This window comes from Umbelopsis ramanniana (genome assembly GCF_025399195.1).
Source record: "Umbelopsis ramanniana AG unplaced genomic scaffold K450scaffold_9, whole genome shotgun sequence".
Taxonomy (NCBI): Eukaryota; Fungi; Mucoromycota; class Umbelopsidomycetes; order Umbelopsidales; family Umbelopsidaceae; genus Umbelopsis; species Umbelopsis ramanniana.
Genome location: NW_026252095.1, coordinates 92500 through 106825, shown reverse-complemented (window position 1 = coordinate 106825; position 14326 = coordinate 92500). Strand labels below are relative to the sequence as shown.

Here is a 14326-nt window from a genome sequence, read left to right as displayed (position 1 = left end):
ACCCCGTAAATTGAGCGGGCGAAGCTTATAGATGATATTTGGTACTTCGTGTTCGTCGCTACTAACGTACCTTGACCGCACCATGTCTTATAACTCACTCAGAGGGGCGCTTATATCTTATCAATTGAAGTGTGTTGATTCGACTGATTTGGAAGCGCAAAGCAAGAACGTGCCGTATAGAAGCGGGCGGAGAGGCGTTGTGGCTATCGAGACGAAAATAGACCTCTTTGTAAACACTGGCAAGTAGTTCAAACACTGGAATATGCCATTCAAGCCTTTGTGCTGCCAAATGGTCTCCATTCGGACATCCCATGAGGATAGTTTTCTTTTAGTCTTTTTGAATGTGCGTGCCAGTGGTAATAGGAACCCTTGTTATCCACATGGGATTTTCCATGGTAATGAAGTCAGGACAATCGATAGTATATGGCAGTAAAGTTCGGCGCACGGCTAAAGCGGCGTGCCTCATGATGCTACAACCAGGTTCATAAAGAGTAGCAGACTTGTCCAACGGTACACCAGCAGCACAACCTTCTTTTTTTTTTTTTAATCTCACAAAGTTCTTTTATCAAAATAAAGATTCCAATGCAGTGAAAATAGATCCACCATGGGAAATAAAGTATTCTCTGCTGAAGCTTCCATCTCTTTTTCTTCTTTTCTTCTCCTTCAACACAATTACTTGCTCTCGGCATACTCACAATTTACAGCCATGTCGCTTCGAAAAACGCACCATTCAACAACGGACCGCTTTGATAGTGAAACCCATTCTCAGATAATAGATAACCCCCAAGACAATATACCCGAAGATACTGATAGAGTGAGCGACGTTGAAAGTGATTGCTCTGAGCATTCTGTGATTTTATTTCATGTAGAAAATTATAGCGAATTAGAGACTATCATGCAACGGTTTGCCAATCGACCGAGCACACCTCAACATGAAGATCAGTACGACCTACCCAACGTACTTCCAGATTATACCAATCCTACGCCCCCCATACTCGATATAGAGCGCATGTTGCAGAATCCGAATCCCATCATATCGCCCATACAGATGAAAGTATCCTACGAAGACATCATGGACGTTATTATGGGAAAGGCCCAGAAGGACTGGTGTTGCTTAGCCTTTAAGATTGCGCCGCTGAAGATCGATGTAGCCAAGGATTGGCGATCTCGGCCGAAACCCATTGTGGATGGTCTAGCTGCCATTACATTGGCGACATTCATCGGCAAAGACTGCACTGAAGATTTCGGCATGGCGACGGCTGCGGCGTTTTATAAACAAGCAAGCAACCGCATGGATGTTTTATTTGACAGTATGAATGCAGACGCCGTTTTAGCGTATTTTTGCTTGAGTTACGCCTCTAATCTCATGCGGTTATATGATCAGCAAAAGACCTGGGGGAGTTTGGCATCCATTGCATTATTTCATTTGACGCAAAGCGATAAATCCCGCCCCAACTTCCAAGAACTGATCCGCCTCTGCTGGTGTCGATGGTACTATATAGATGCTTGGGTTGGATTGTCCTTGAATAGACCACTGTTACTGAGAAAAGACCATCCCATGCATGTGCCAACCTTGACCGAGATGATCGAGCAGAAAACCGTGACGGATCCGGAGACCTTGAATTTATACCACTTTGCGGCTCTAGGCGGGGTCATTCGGCGCGCCATCACTGGTCTTAAGTTTCGTGCGTTCTTTGATCCTAATGCTCCTGAAGGTCAGGTCCTCCCTTCCAAAGCATACATGGACTTCACCAACGATCATCGTAGCTGGTTCGCTCTTCTTCAGGACGCGACCTTGAGCGAACGATCCAACATCAACTTTGTAGGCCCCAGAAAATTTAACTTCAAACCCAAAGTCGATGTTCACCTGCATTTGTCATATCACTCTATTCGCCTGGTCATTCTCTTTCAATTCTTGTTACCCGATAGCCAACCGCCGAATGACATGATCTTTGACACACTCGACACCATTTCTGAACTACTCTCCGGACTAGAGTACTTGCATGAGATTGGTTGCGACCAGAGCACTTATCACCACATGTTCTTTGCTATTCATAATGCCGCGAAAATGGTCCACCATTATTCGGAAGACGACGATTCAACAAGAGTCATTGCTCGAGAACAAATGTTGTTGAACAATCACTTATTGCGAGGAACCTCAGCGTATGAAAATGATTTGTTCAACTTACGATTTTACGGAGAAAAAATAGATAGTGATTTTGAACTTTTGGAAATCGAGCATACAAGCGAGCCACTTGTAGATGATTACAGCATCCAAGTGTTTAGAGCTGATCCCATTGCAAAAAACATACGTAAAAAGCGCGCTAAGAAAAAGGGTTCAATGCGTATGGCCATCAATAAACGACAGGGAGCAATGTAATTCTTACTGCTAACCAAGCGGTGGATCTCCATGCTTTTTTTTTTAAACCAGTTAATGGTAATTTGATTGTTTGTCTGGTTGACACGTGTGAAATAGGTTAACCTGACATTGCTGTCGTGAGATAATTGCCAATGTGCTGTGACAGTTTCCATTAGATAGCGATTTCTCACACCGCGTTTGTCAGCCGTGGGCCAATGACTCAGTGGCGATATGGAAACCAACTGACTTTCAAACCCGTAGTCTATGCGAATTTCCACGCTTATAGCTGGCATAAAAATCTCTTTACGTGAGAGCCATTGACTTGCTGTGCTCATGGATCCAGGGCTCCCCGACAAATACCCATTGCCATCATGGTGGCTACAAAATGCCAAAAATCCCCTATCTGACTTCCAGTCTACGCCCAACCTTCCCCACGAGACAGATATCCTCATCATTGGTGCAGGCTATACAGGAGCGAGCACAGCCTACCATCTATCCAAAATGATAGGCAAAGATTGCCAAGTCACTGTTTTGGACGCCCGTGGAGTAGCTGAGGGTGCTACAGGTCGAAATGGAGGTCACCTCATACCTTATAACCATCGTAACATACTGCGCGACGTCGAACTCTTTGGCGAGGACTATGCTCTATGGCGAAGGGACCTTGAGTGGGCAAACGTTCAGGAAATAGCGTCCTTCCTTTATGACGAAGGTATAGTTTTCAAATAAGGGGTTCAGACCGGCGCGGTCTTTTCCAAGGAGGCTTGTGCGCTAATAGGCTATTGTATAGGTATTGCGGATATTGCAGAAGTTCAGAAAGGAGACAATGTAATGGCGTATTGCACTGAAGAATCATGGGAGATTGCCAAGCAAGAAGTTGCGTTCTGCAAAAAACATAATCGCGAATGGGGCATGTGCGAAGTCTGGGAGCAACAGGAAGCACGGCAGGTACGGGCTTAAATTCTCCGCGGTAGTAGGTGTACAAGCATTACACTAACACTGTCAAATTCTTTCATCGTTTCGCCACTAGAGACTGCGCTCGCCCGATGTTCTGGGTGCTATAAAAATAGAAGCTTATCAAATGTTCCCTGCCAAATGGATATGGGAAGTCTTCCAGAGACTGATTAAAGCCAATGCCGTCCAGCTATATACACAAACACCGGTGACTGCTGTCAAATCTACACCTACTGGAAAATGGGCAGTGCACACTGAAAACAAAGGGATCATAGTAGCCAAAACTATCATCCACTGTACAAATGGTTGGATGGGACACTTGCTTCCCGAGCTTCGAGAAGTTTGCTTTCCGGTTAGCGAGCAAGTGATGGCATTGAAAATGCCTAAACAAATTTGGAAGGAGAGGGGATTTGTTTGGCACAGTGTTGCGCACTATCTTATTCAGCGCGATAAGGACAACATCGTCATTGTTGGTGGAGGAAGAAGTACAATCGATGGAAAAAATCGGCCCTTTATAGATCATGAGACAATGGATTTCCTCGGGACCGGGCTAGGAGGAATGATAAGAGCCAACGACTCTTCGATTTATCCGGTACTGCATACCGACATTCGCCAGTTTGTGCGTTCCCATTTTCCCAACGAAGACTGGCCTGAATATGAAGAGGCTGAATGGGCTGGTGTTCAAGGCTACACCAAAGATCATTTGCCCTATATTGGACCTTTAGAACATGCTCCAAACCAGTTTGTTTCCGCAGGTTATAACGGTCATGGTGAGGATTCACTACATAGACCCATTCTGTGATTATTGGTGTTAACTTACTTTTTCCGTCGTCGTACATAGGAATGCCGCTCTGTTGGTGGAGTGGACGACGCGTCGCAGAAATGGTTTCTGGAAAATGTAATGCCGCGGATGACATAGCCAATATTTTCCTCCCTAGGCAACGATTTCAGTTACCATCGGCTTAGTAAAGCATGACATGATAAACATTATATCAGCGCTAACATGACCAGCGGTAAACGAGTTCATGAATATTTGTAAAATCTCTATTTTTATATGCTTGCCAAGATGATATTATCCTAAAATGGCGGCGACAACTACACTTCTTTCTTGTATGGTGTGCGTTTTTACATTCTAGAAGTTCTATTGCTTTATAAGACTCCGGTTTGAGGGGTGAATAGTCATACAGAGAGTACAGATGGCGCTTGTTGAGCTAGACACTCGAGCTTAAAACATGGCTAAAAAAGTCATTCAAAATTTTTTGGCACTGAAACGTAAACAATGGTCTATGCCACGATGTGGGCTATCACTTCCTCCTTGCGCCTTTGCTGTCAACTGGATTCTTCTACCGTTTTTCAGAACTTCTGTTGCCAAAGCTTACCGAGAAATTTGTTTGAAGTTGAACAATCCCATTTCTTGAACAGTAATTTGAATCGTGTTAAGGAAGCTCTTAAGGTAATATGGCGGTAACGTGGAGTGGTGATGGGAGGCGCAGTGATACTCCTCACTGTGCAGCCATCGGGGGGCCTACCATCCCTGGATTTACTACTGCATTAGATGCGTCCAGTGGTACGAATTCCGGCGTGTCTGTGTTTATCATCTAGGAATAGAATATACTTGAAATGCATCATAACCAAAGTTCTCATTGGATGGCAAGTCTTCTGCCGATGATCCAAAGTGCGCCGGATTGTCAAGATTAACCCCATCGCATTTGATATCAGAATTCCCTTGAATTTTTTTTTTTTAAATAAACTCTCTAAGATCAAGCGCTTATACCCTTTGTTTCCTCCACTCCTTCGTCTGTTTGCCCTGAGCAATCCAGCTTTCCCCCTTCATCTTCGCCTTTTTCCTTTGAAGCATCATGACTTTCGACCGCCCACATAGAAGATGGCACATATCGTTGTTGCTATTTCTCCTTGGTTTCATCGGCGTTATTGCGTTCCTCAACTACCGGTCATCACTTTTGGAGGGTACATACATCACTCATGTCAGTAACAAAGACCTCACAGACACCGTCTCAGATATCGACCACCATCCTGTACCCATTCAAGAAGCTCCTATTGTGCAAGACTGTCCTCACGTCACCAATGAAGACACAGATAAATTAGAAAAAGAACTTGACAGTGCCGCCAGTTATTTCAAGGATGAGATGTACGGTAAATTGGTTTACAAAGAGCGTGTTTACGACCCACCTGCTCAAGAAGTTATCGATGCTATCGAACGCAACTTCATCGAAGTAGCTGAACGAACTCTGTTGATTGCTGTAGTCAACCACGGAATGCTCGAATACACTCTCAACTGGATAGAATCTCTCAAACGCACGGAAATTACCAATTTCCTTGTGTTTGCTATTGATCAAGAGCTCGTGGATGCCTTGACCAACATAGGACTGGGTAGCAACGTTGTTCTTATTCCTGAAGAATGGCGACATGTCCAGCTTTCTGGTGACTTTGCTGCTTGGAAAACAAACAGCTACACTCCTATCACCCATGCCAAATCCCTTATTGTTGAGCGATTGCTGTACCTTGATGTCACTGTCTGGTTTTCGGATGTGGATATCGTCTTTGTCAACCCCAACATCTACACTCATCTTATGTGGAATTTGAAGAGCCGCAAAAACTTGCATATGGTTTTCAGCCAAGAAACGCAATACACCTCCATCAACAGTGGCTTTTACTTGATGCGTCCGACAGATGTCAGCAAACGGGTTATGGGGCGTACCATCGATATTCAGGATCGTATTCCCGCTTTGACGCAACAACGTGTTATGAATCGAGTCCTAGCCGGCATGGACCAGCAGTACAAAACGTCGCCCATGCTTCTTCTTGACTTGATGCTCTTTCCTAACGGCCACTTCTATTTTGGTTCCAAATTACCCATTTCCCTTGGGTTTGAGCCAATGATGGTTCACGCTAACTACAGGTTTGTCCTTGTTTCATTGAATGGATGGTGTTTTCAATAGCTAATGTATATTGTACTACAGAGTTGGCGATGCCAAGAAAGCTGCATTGCAAGACGTCGGCCTCTGGTATCTTGATAACTAGGTCTATCCGGTTTGCTACGATGTACTGGACCCGCAAATAATGAATTGCGTACAGGCCAACCCCGACCCCATTCGATTCCTTCTGTATAATAAGCCTTAACTTCCTGCCTCTTCTACAATGGGCACATAATATAAATCGCAGTATACACCATCGCGGTAATACAACGTGAGCTGTATCGTTTAATGTCATAAAACTGAACGTAAACCACAAATGGAAAAAATAGAAGCGTGAGGGATGCCCCTTTAGATTTACAAGCTTGTACTTTTGATACAAAGAAGCATGTGAGAGTAGTCCATTATTCTGGCTGCAATCTCACGTCTATTCGATTATTGGTTTAAGAAAAAAAAACATTCAACAATGTGGTGAAGTGTAAAATTCTAGCCTAGTCGAGAGGAAGTCCACACATTTCGCAGCTGGAACTTCGTGCTGGGTTAACAAACGTACAGAATCTGCAAGTGACCTCCACAGACCCAGATGTGCCCGGAGTTGCAACACCAGAAGTAGCTGACGTTGTGCGCGACATGTCGGCAGAACCGTCTTGATGGCCTCCTGTACGGAGATAGGTCGGTCATTCATTCACTTTTTTTTTTTGACATAGTTTATCGATTATAATTTTTTTTTTGGCTTACCTGATTCTCGCAACACCGTCTCCAGTGTTTTCCATCCATTGGATTGCTGTATGCTAGTAAAGGTATCGACGTCATGTTGCATGATAGCTCTGCACAAGGCAGTAAACTCCTCGGTGGATAGCAATCCACTCGATCGAATGAAGCAAAGGAGGTGGAAATCGGACAGTGCTGTGAGGTATTCCGCCGAAGAATTGCATGACGAAAGTCTTTGACTCAGCTTGCCGAGATTTTGCGTTTCTAAGCCTGCTCTGTTTTCAATAGGGAATGGAACGACGGATGCAAATGCAGGGCTTGGGTTCTGTGGAAAGCCATTGGTGACCTGTCAAACACAAGTTAATAAGACATGTCACACCAAAAAATCCCCAGGCCCAGACTACTACTTACATTGACAAGAAGGTACTCTACTGGGAAAGTGGGTTTAGCCGGCTCTTGAACGGCAACGCCATATTTGTTCTTGTATTTGTAAAACACTTCTGGCACATAGCGTTGGTGAGGAATACCTTCCTTGACAAGCATAACCGATGGCTTCATGCTAGGCTCGACAATTCCAGCTTCCTGCATGGCAACCATAGTATTTGAGACTTGATAACCGCTCACACCAATACCACCTTGTTCGTCTCCAGAGATGATGCATGTAACAAACTTTGAACCAAATTTTCCAGTGGGTGAATACCGGGATCTATTTGGATGCAGACGCTGCATTTCTGCTGCAAATGAACACTCCAAAGAGGACAAAAAGAAAGAATCCACATGTCGTTTTGTCACTACTGTGCCTTTACCGGTACCGTCGTCAAGAAGGTCAGTAAATATCATTCCAACAGGTTGAAGACCACAAGCTGCTGCCACTTGGTTGATAGAGTTCTCTTCTTGCCAAGGCAGGGAGAGCGCCAATCCATCCATATGATCTTCCTGAGGTGGCTCGTATATAGCTTCCACAACAGCTTTAATACCCAACGGAACTTCTGTGTACGGCTCATATCGTCCATAGAGGTAGCCCAAACGCTGACAACCAGTGGCACGCCAATAATGGATAAAGTTATCGATTAGCGAGGCCGAGGAAAATTCTATATGATCGACAAGGCGAAATGGCTTGAAAAAAATGATGTTAATCTCTCAGCTTGTGGAATTGTGACACGCGTTGCATGAAATTCGCCTACCTGACTTTGTAACGTAATGGCACTTGGTTGGCACTTGGTACAAATACCTTCTGGCCATGGGGCATGTCCGCCTGAACATGGTACTCGCACTTTATAATTTTGCTCTTCAAGAGGGGGAAGCTGTTTCGTTATAGTGGAGGAAGCGGCTTTTGACTGCTGAGCTGCGTTGAGTTGTCTGAGATGTGCGTGGAAAGACATATGCTTGATTTTGTTCTGCTCCAAATATTTCTGATCGTATGGCTGCGAATGAAAGGTGAGTAAAATGCAATATGTGATGTTACAAATACTTTATCAATGACTCACTTCAAGTGGCATGCAGTAATCGCACATAGCGTTTGTTCCATGTCGGCAGCTGGGGCATATGTTAGTAAGCGATCGTCCATGATTTAGGCTGAACTTGTAGGGGAGAAAAGTTGGCTTACAAATTACTGTCTCTTGATCTTGCAATCAAGCCATCCTGCTTCTCTAAAAGATCGTCGACAGGATCTTGCTGTATAGTTTTCAATTCATCAATATCCACGAATTCCTGAGCAGGCCCAGCGTTGGTCACCGTAGCTTGAGGCTCATCAGCATGTTCTCCAGGAGTATGCAAATGAGGAGTTTCAAGAAATACAAGATGAATCATATCTCCATGTCTGAAAGAGCATGAATATTAGTTACACGTCAAGGTGGCCAAAATTACGTAGTCAATATACATACTTGAGGCCAGCTGAGTTAACTGTCTGGTGAGCTAGCTGGGGTAAAGGTGCGGCTTCTTGCGGAGAAGGCCCTTTTCCAAAAGCCATGTTGCTTGTATCCGTGACATTGAATGCTGCTGCTGTCTGTTTCATGGGCCAAATTAGTCTGATTACGGCATCAGGATAGTATGCTTTACCAAGTACTTACCTTGTCAGCTATGTCCTTGAATGTATCGGCGCCGTCTACGGTAATTCGGACAGTACCGTCCTTTGAGCGAACACGCAACAACTACCATGCACATCATTAGCATAAATTCAGCATTGGAAATGGTTGGTCAGCTATAATTACCATTGATATCAAAGTAAAGTTGATTGACGTAAAGGGGTGGAGCTTGCGCGGCAAAGTCCCAATTTCAGCACTCCCATTTAAAATTTGAAAGTCACGGTGCTCGAGATCTCTTTCAACTTGCTGAATGTCGCTTCCAACTGAAATCTTGCAAGAGATCATATCACAACTAAATCAAGCGACGTTAGCTAATTGCACCAGAGTTTCTAGTCAATTTAGAGCTCTCGCCATCCCCGTCCTTTATGAGTCTCCAAGTTTACTGACTGCCGACCGTTTTCGTCGCTTTTCGAGGGACCTAAGTGCTGACAACGCTGTATATGTTCACACTCTGGACTTATCGATGACAGCACGCCGATGGGATAGCATAAAGGGCCAAGAGATTGTAGAACTACTATTAAAATGCTTATATATAACCCATTTAGATCTCGATATGTGTATGGCACTGTAAGGAAACCAGTTATACCGCAGCAGCATGTTGACAACACCGCCTGACATCATCCCTTCTCATGTTTGTAGGAGAAATACAGATATTGAAATCATAATGAAAGCCATTGGAAGGAATCTTCACTTCCTTTCTTTATGCTCTTGTTCGTATTTGAACACACCAAGTGTAGTGTCCATAGCTACGTACTGTACCAATCTGCGAGTCATCAACCTATCTGGAATCTGCACTGTGGACGATCCGGTGGTAGAGCTCGCCTCAAAAAACCCACACCTGGAGACAGTGAACCTGGCAGATTGTAATCACATTACAGAAAAATCTGTGAAGGCGGTTATGAAATGCCCTAAGCTCAAATACCTCAACATCGAAGGTTGTCATGATGTATTGGACTTTGAATCCGATTCGGAAAGCGGTCTACCTCAACCAGAATGGGAAACCGAAGATGAAGATGACGACGATGGGGAAGAAGTGGATTATGAAATCGAAATAATATCGGACTCAGACTATAACTATGACAGCATCAACAGTGAGGACGAGGAAGATGAAGATTACAGCGTGTATTCATCCGACGAGCGCAGCGAACAAGCAGCCTGCGAAGCAATGAGAGAGACGTAGATGGCGACGGTGATAATGTGAAACATACAGCATAGGCATTGTACCAACATGAATTGATGTGGAGGTTATTCTTTTAATTACTATATGGTCTACTCATTCATTCAGTCTCGTCTTTGGGACGAAATGGTTCTATGAGCATCTTGCTGAATTCTTTTATATCCTCAGTGCCTCGGACTTCCTTGGTCAACAGTGGCATTCTAACAATGTGGAAATCCTCGTAAAGATCATAGATCTGGTCCAGATATTTCTGCTGCATCTTATGGCGCACTCCACAGTGTTCGCAATTTGATCCTTTTGTACATAAAAAAAACGTTTCGTAAAGAATAAGATTAAAGACATATTAAAACAATGGCAAATATCTGGTTTTTTTTTTGTTCCTTACCTTTCTTTGGGAAAAGTAGCTGGTTGACCACGATGTTGTGAGTATCAATTTTGTATGCGGTCAATTCTTGAATCATTCTCTCAGTTTCATACAAAGACAAGAATTCTGAAATGCAAACGCAGACAAATGTTGTTGTGTTCTAATGTTGGACGTTGTTATTACACCACTCAAAAACCTTGACAGCACGAGTGATAACTTACAGGATCCTTGAACTGGTTGTTCACTTCTGTAATGACAGAACGCATTTCTTCCAACTTGCTGAACATGTCCTCCTGGTTAGCGTTCACTCCCATCATACCAGACATCTAAAATATAAAATGGTAAGCAAGAAATTTTCATGTGATAAGTCTTACAAACTTGCTTGGCTTACCTGTTGGAACATGGGACCAAAGCGTCCACTGAGAGTGCTGACCTTGGCAAGAGCCTTCTCCAGCACGGTTGGGAAAGACAGGAAACGGAGAGTATGACCAGTGGGAGCAGTATCGAAAATAATGACAGAATATTGCATGGTCTTCACTTGTCTGTTTGGGAAGCGCATCAGTATGACAGCCAACGGCGTCCCAATATTCGTGAAACAAGAACTTACTTCATAACTTCAGCGAAACCCATTGCTTCATCGACACCAGGAATAGCAAAAGCAAGATCTTGGAACATGGATCCCATGGCATTGTTTTGATCCGCTAACAAATTTCAACAGACAGTGTTAACAAGGACGGGAAAAATTAGGTTAATTGTTCGTCATCCAATCTGCTTACATTGCTCAATCATCTCTTGGATACTAGATGTGGGGTCAATTTCCTATAAGAACATTTAGTATTGGCTATATGACAGTGCGCCTTTTTTCAAAAATCATTCCATACCATGGCAAAGAGGTTGTCAAAGCCGTTGATAAGTGTTGCTTCCTTGGAGAACTTTTGGCCGAATGCATCGGACAGATTGTGGGCTGGATCTGTGGAAATAAGGAGTACAGATTCTCGAACCTTTGCTAGCTGAACAGCCAATGAGCAAGAAGTAGTTGTTTTGCCTAGTGAATCGAGTCAGCATATGAGCATCGCTCATGTCAGCTACAGGCACAATGATGGTTGCGCTACTCTGAAAGGTTCCTACCAACACCACCCTTGCCACCAACAAAAATCCAGTGCAAGGAATTTTGATCTAGGATGTTTTGCAGAGAGGGATCCAAAGGCTGAAAGTCGTCGTCAGAGAGGTCAGACATGAGTATAGAAGTTGCTGGAAAAGAGACTTCACTGTAAGGAACACGTACAGGTTTTCATGGCAAAAAGCAGAATCGAAATTGGCCAATCAAATGCTGTAGTTGACTCTATGCCAATTTGGCAGCAGACAATGCCCAAGCGATATCATTGCACTACCTTCCAGATATTCAATGTAGATCTTAAGAATGGTACTCTTAGAAATGGTTGATGAAGTGAAAAGGAAGTGTAATAGCTCTAAAGCTACTCTGTAACGATATGACATGCAGTACAAAGGAAGGTAAGGTGGTTCACACTCCATTACCATATGATTTCAAGCTTACATTGTTTGATATGTTCAAGGATAATTACAACATCCTTTCTTTTTAGTGTACAGTATGTGTTCAAAATATACAAGATAGATAGCGCATTGACTAGCATCATTTGCCACAAGTATAAAGGCTTGCAATTTAGATGCGCTGTGATTCTAACGCTTTTTGAAGAGCTATATGAGCATCTTCTTCTGGAACGGTATATCTTGCCCTTAGGGTTCTATATTTTTTCAAATAGTACATGGCTTCCAATTCTGGTTTGCAAGAGATTGGAAAGCGCGAGGGTTAGTGAAGACAAGAGGAGTGAATGAGCATTCTATACGACTCACCTTTAATAATGTAGTTACCAAACGCTATGGATTTACGTATTTCGGCTTCATCTACAAGATCTCTCTTCTTCATGAATGCCGCCTTCAATTTAGGTCGAAAGAAGTTGGTATACCCTGCGGGATAGTCACGGCCCAAGTAAACCAGCTATTATTCGGATTTGAAGAAGTCGACATCAGTTTTTATACTTCTCATTTACAACACACAGAGCGTTTACAGAAATGCGAGTTTTATTATGGTTTGGTAGATATACAGACCTGCTTGTACAGAGCAATGACTTCAGATCGTAGTGGCTGATTGAGAATGGTCATTGGGAAGGTAAAATGAAGGAAGAATGAAATAATCGTTCGTTCTAATAATGCACGTGGAGTTTATTCCTTGTTGAGCTCCGCCAAATGCGCTTCTTTCAGAGCTAGCTGTTTCTTCAAGTTTTCGACAACGGTCTCGAAACGTTGCTAAAAAGAACGGGGAAAGGTGAGTATGCAGTGAAGTTAGATCGGTCACAAAAGTAAATACCTTTAGAATTGCATTTGTGGCAGAGTTTAGATCGACGTTCTTGCGCTGAATAGCAGCCTTAATTTCCAATATTTCTTGTCGTTTTTGTGCTGTATTATTTGCTCATAGTCAGTTTTCAGTTGGCATACATCTTCAAATCAACATTATACATACCAATTTCACTGTGCTTTCCTTTCTCATCGTCTTCATCATCTTCATCGTCGTCATCGTCATCGTCATCATCGTCGCTGTCTTCATCATCGTCTTCGTCTTCTTCTTCAAGTTCCTCAAGACCGCGGTCGATGGCTGCTGCCAAATCTTCATCGCTTTCACTTCCTTCATCCGTGTCCTCTACATCAATGTCTTGGGTACCTATGTCTGAGTCTGGCTCTAGGTCGCGATTATCACTCATTTCTAGCAGCATGTTTAGTACCGAATACCAAGTCATGTCAATCTACCGACGAGCTACCTACCATATCGAACGTCTTCTGCAGTAGCGTCCACTTCTAGTAATCTCTCGACTTCTTTCTCAACAACTTCAATGGTCTATAGACAGAGTTGTGTCAATTGACATGATAAAATCGCTGCAACATAAAACAATCAACTCACGCGTTTGGACAATCGCTTTCGAAATCTCCTTTTGCGAACATGTTTGAGCGGTGGCGTCACACCATCCGGGTACAAATAGTGTTCAGCATTCCGCCGAACGCTGAAGGGATAGGAAGTATGAGGTTCTTCTTGTGAGTTATGAGGCTCAACGAGAAGCATCTAATATGTTGAATCGAGAGTCAGCGATGGTATGAAAAATTGACGCTTAATGACTACGCTACGGACCTGGGATATATCTGCAACTTTATATAGCTGCTTTTGATCGATTGTCTTTTGTGATTCTATTATAGTTGGGAGATCAACAAGTTTTGTGTCGAATTGTTGCCCATCAATGTAAAAGTGACCATGTCTTGGATCTAAGGGGAATAGTGTTAATAGTGTCCAAATGGCGCAACTTTCATATATTAATCATACCTTTGAAAACAAACTTGACGCCATCGGTCACGTCTCGTTTCCTAACCATATCTCGTAGTTTGTTGCAAGCTTCGCCCGGAGGCATTCGCAATATGAATTGTTCTTCAATAGCAACATCCGGTTCAAGTTCGTCTTCGGATCCACTATGATCTCTATTGGCTTCTCGAGCTGCCGTTATCTTAATCTTAATCTTCTTATCATTGGAGCTCGACCGAAGTGAAGAATGTTGCCTTGGCTTTCTCTGGCGCTTTTCTGACGCTGGCGAATCGGACATGTCGTGAAGGCTGCAAGCTTGGGAGCCGTCACAGGCACTTATTGCTGCCCAATTTTTATACTCAACAGCACGTGACTTCCGGAAA

General features: G+C 43.5%; 8 protein-coding genes across 8 annotated transcripts; 4 read left to right on the top strand and 4 right to left on the bottom strand.

Moving 5' to 3' along the window:
• Positions 1-604: 604 nt before the first annotated feature.
• K450DRAFT_196821 (uncharacterized protein) lies at positions 605-2380 on the top strand (the record flags this gene model as incomplete). The annotated part of the gene is made up of 1 exon (XM_051584531.1): positions 605-2380. One exon carries the CDS (start codon positions 605-607, stop codon positions 2378-2380), a length of 1776 nt encoding a protein of 591 aa, XP_051447443.1.
• Positions 2381-2445: 65 nt separating this feature from the next.
• K450DRAFT_227193 (uncharacterized protein) lies at positions 2446-4446 on the top strand. The gene is made up of 4 exons (XM_051586692.1): positions 2446-3068; positions 3147-3304; positions 3387-4080; positions 4152-4446. Exons 1-4 carry the CDS (start codon positions 2693-2695, stop codon positions 4274-4276), a joined length of 1353 nt encoding a protein of 450 aa, XP_051447442.1. The 5' UTR covers positions 2446-2692; the 3' UTR covers positions 4277-4446.
• A 629-nt stretch (positions 4447-5075) lies between these two features.
• On the top strand, positions 5076-6543 carry K450DRAFT_227189 (uncharacterized protein). The gene is made up of 2 exons (XM_051586691.1): positions 5076-6230; positions 6292-6543. Exons 1-2 carry the CDS (start codon positions 5170-5172, stop codon positions 6350-6352), a joined length of 1122 nt encoding a protein of 373 aa, XP_051447441.1. The 5' UTR covers positions 5076-5169; the 3' UTR covers positions 6353-6543.
• Positions 6544-6749: 206 nt separating this feature from the next.
• Positions 6750-9478, bottom strand: K450DRAFT_227180 (uncharacterized protein). Its single transcript, XM_051586690.1, has 8 exons — positions 9165-9478; positions 9024-9104; positions 8838-8959; positions 8561-8773; positions 8442-8490; positions 8139-8378; positions 7366-8070; positions 6750-7300 (listed from the first exon to the last, which is right to left on the bottom strand). Exons 1-8 carry the CDS (start codon positions 9321-9323, stop codon positions 6959-6961), a joined length of 1911 nt encoding a protein of 636 aa, XP_051447440.1. The 5' UTR covers positions 9324-9478; the 3' UTR covers positions 6750-6958.
• Positions 9200-10576, top strand: K450DRAFT_227178 (uncharacterized protein). Its single transcript, XM_051586689.1, has 2 exons — positions 9200-9605; positions 9678-10576. Exons 1-2 carry the CDS (start codon positions 9289-9291, stop codon positions 10216-10218), a joined length of 858 nt encoding a protein of 285 aa, XP_051447439.1. The 5' UTR covers positions 9200-9288; the 3' UTR covers positions 10219-10576.
• Positions 10267-11949, bottom strand: K450DRAFT_227171 (uncharacterized protein). The gene is made up of 8 exons (XM_051586688.1): positions 11708-11949; positions 11461-11624; positions 11356-11398; positions 11187-11280; positions 10971-11121; positions 10801-10905; positions 10601-10739; positions 10267-10509 (listed from the first exon to the last, which is right to left on the bottom strand). Exons 1-8 carry the CDS (start codon positions 11814-11816, stop codon positions 10316-10318), a joined length of 999 nt encoding a protein of 332 aa, XP_051447438.1. The 5' UTR covers positions 11817-11949; the 3' UTR covers positions 10267-10315.
• Positions 11950-12220: 271 nt separating this feature from the next.
• Positions 12221-12897, bottom strand: K450DRAFT_227168 (uncharacterized protein). Its single transcript, XM_051586687.1, has 3 exons — positions 12707-12897; positions 12452-12596; positions 12221-12376 (listed from the first exon to the last, which is right to left on the bottom strand). Exons 1-3 carry the CDS (start codon positions 12758-12760, stop codon positions 12261-12263), a joined length of 315 nt encoding a protein of 104 aa, XP_051447437.1. The 5' UTR covers positions 12761-12897; the 3' UTR covers positions 12221-12260.
• On the bottom strand, positions 12639-14260 carry K450DRAFT_227165 (uncharacterized protein). Its single transcript, XM_051586686.1, has 7 exons — positions 13968-14260; positions 13779-13909; positions 13554-13712; positions 13418-13490; positions 13119-13358; positions 12966-13054; positions 12639-12904 (listed from the first exon to the last, which is right to left on the bottom strand). The coding sequence occupies exons 1-7, from the start codon at positions 14239-14241 to the stop codon at positions 12821-12823; spliced, it is 1050 nt and encodes a 349-aa protein (XP_051447436.1). The 5' UTR covers positions 14242-14260; the 3' UTR covers positions 12639-12820.
• Between the last annotated feature and the right edge of the window lie 66 nt (positions 14261-14326).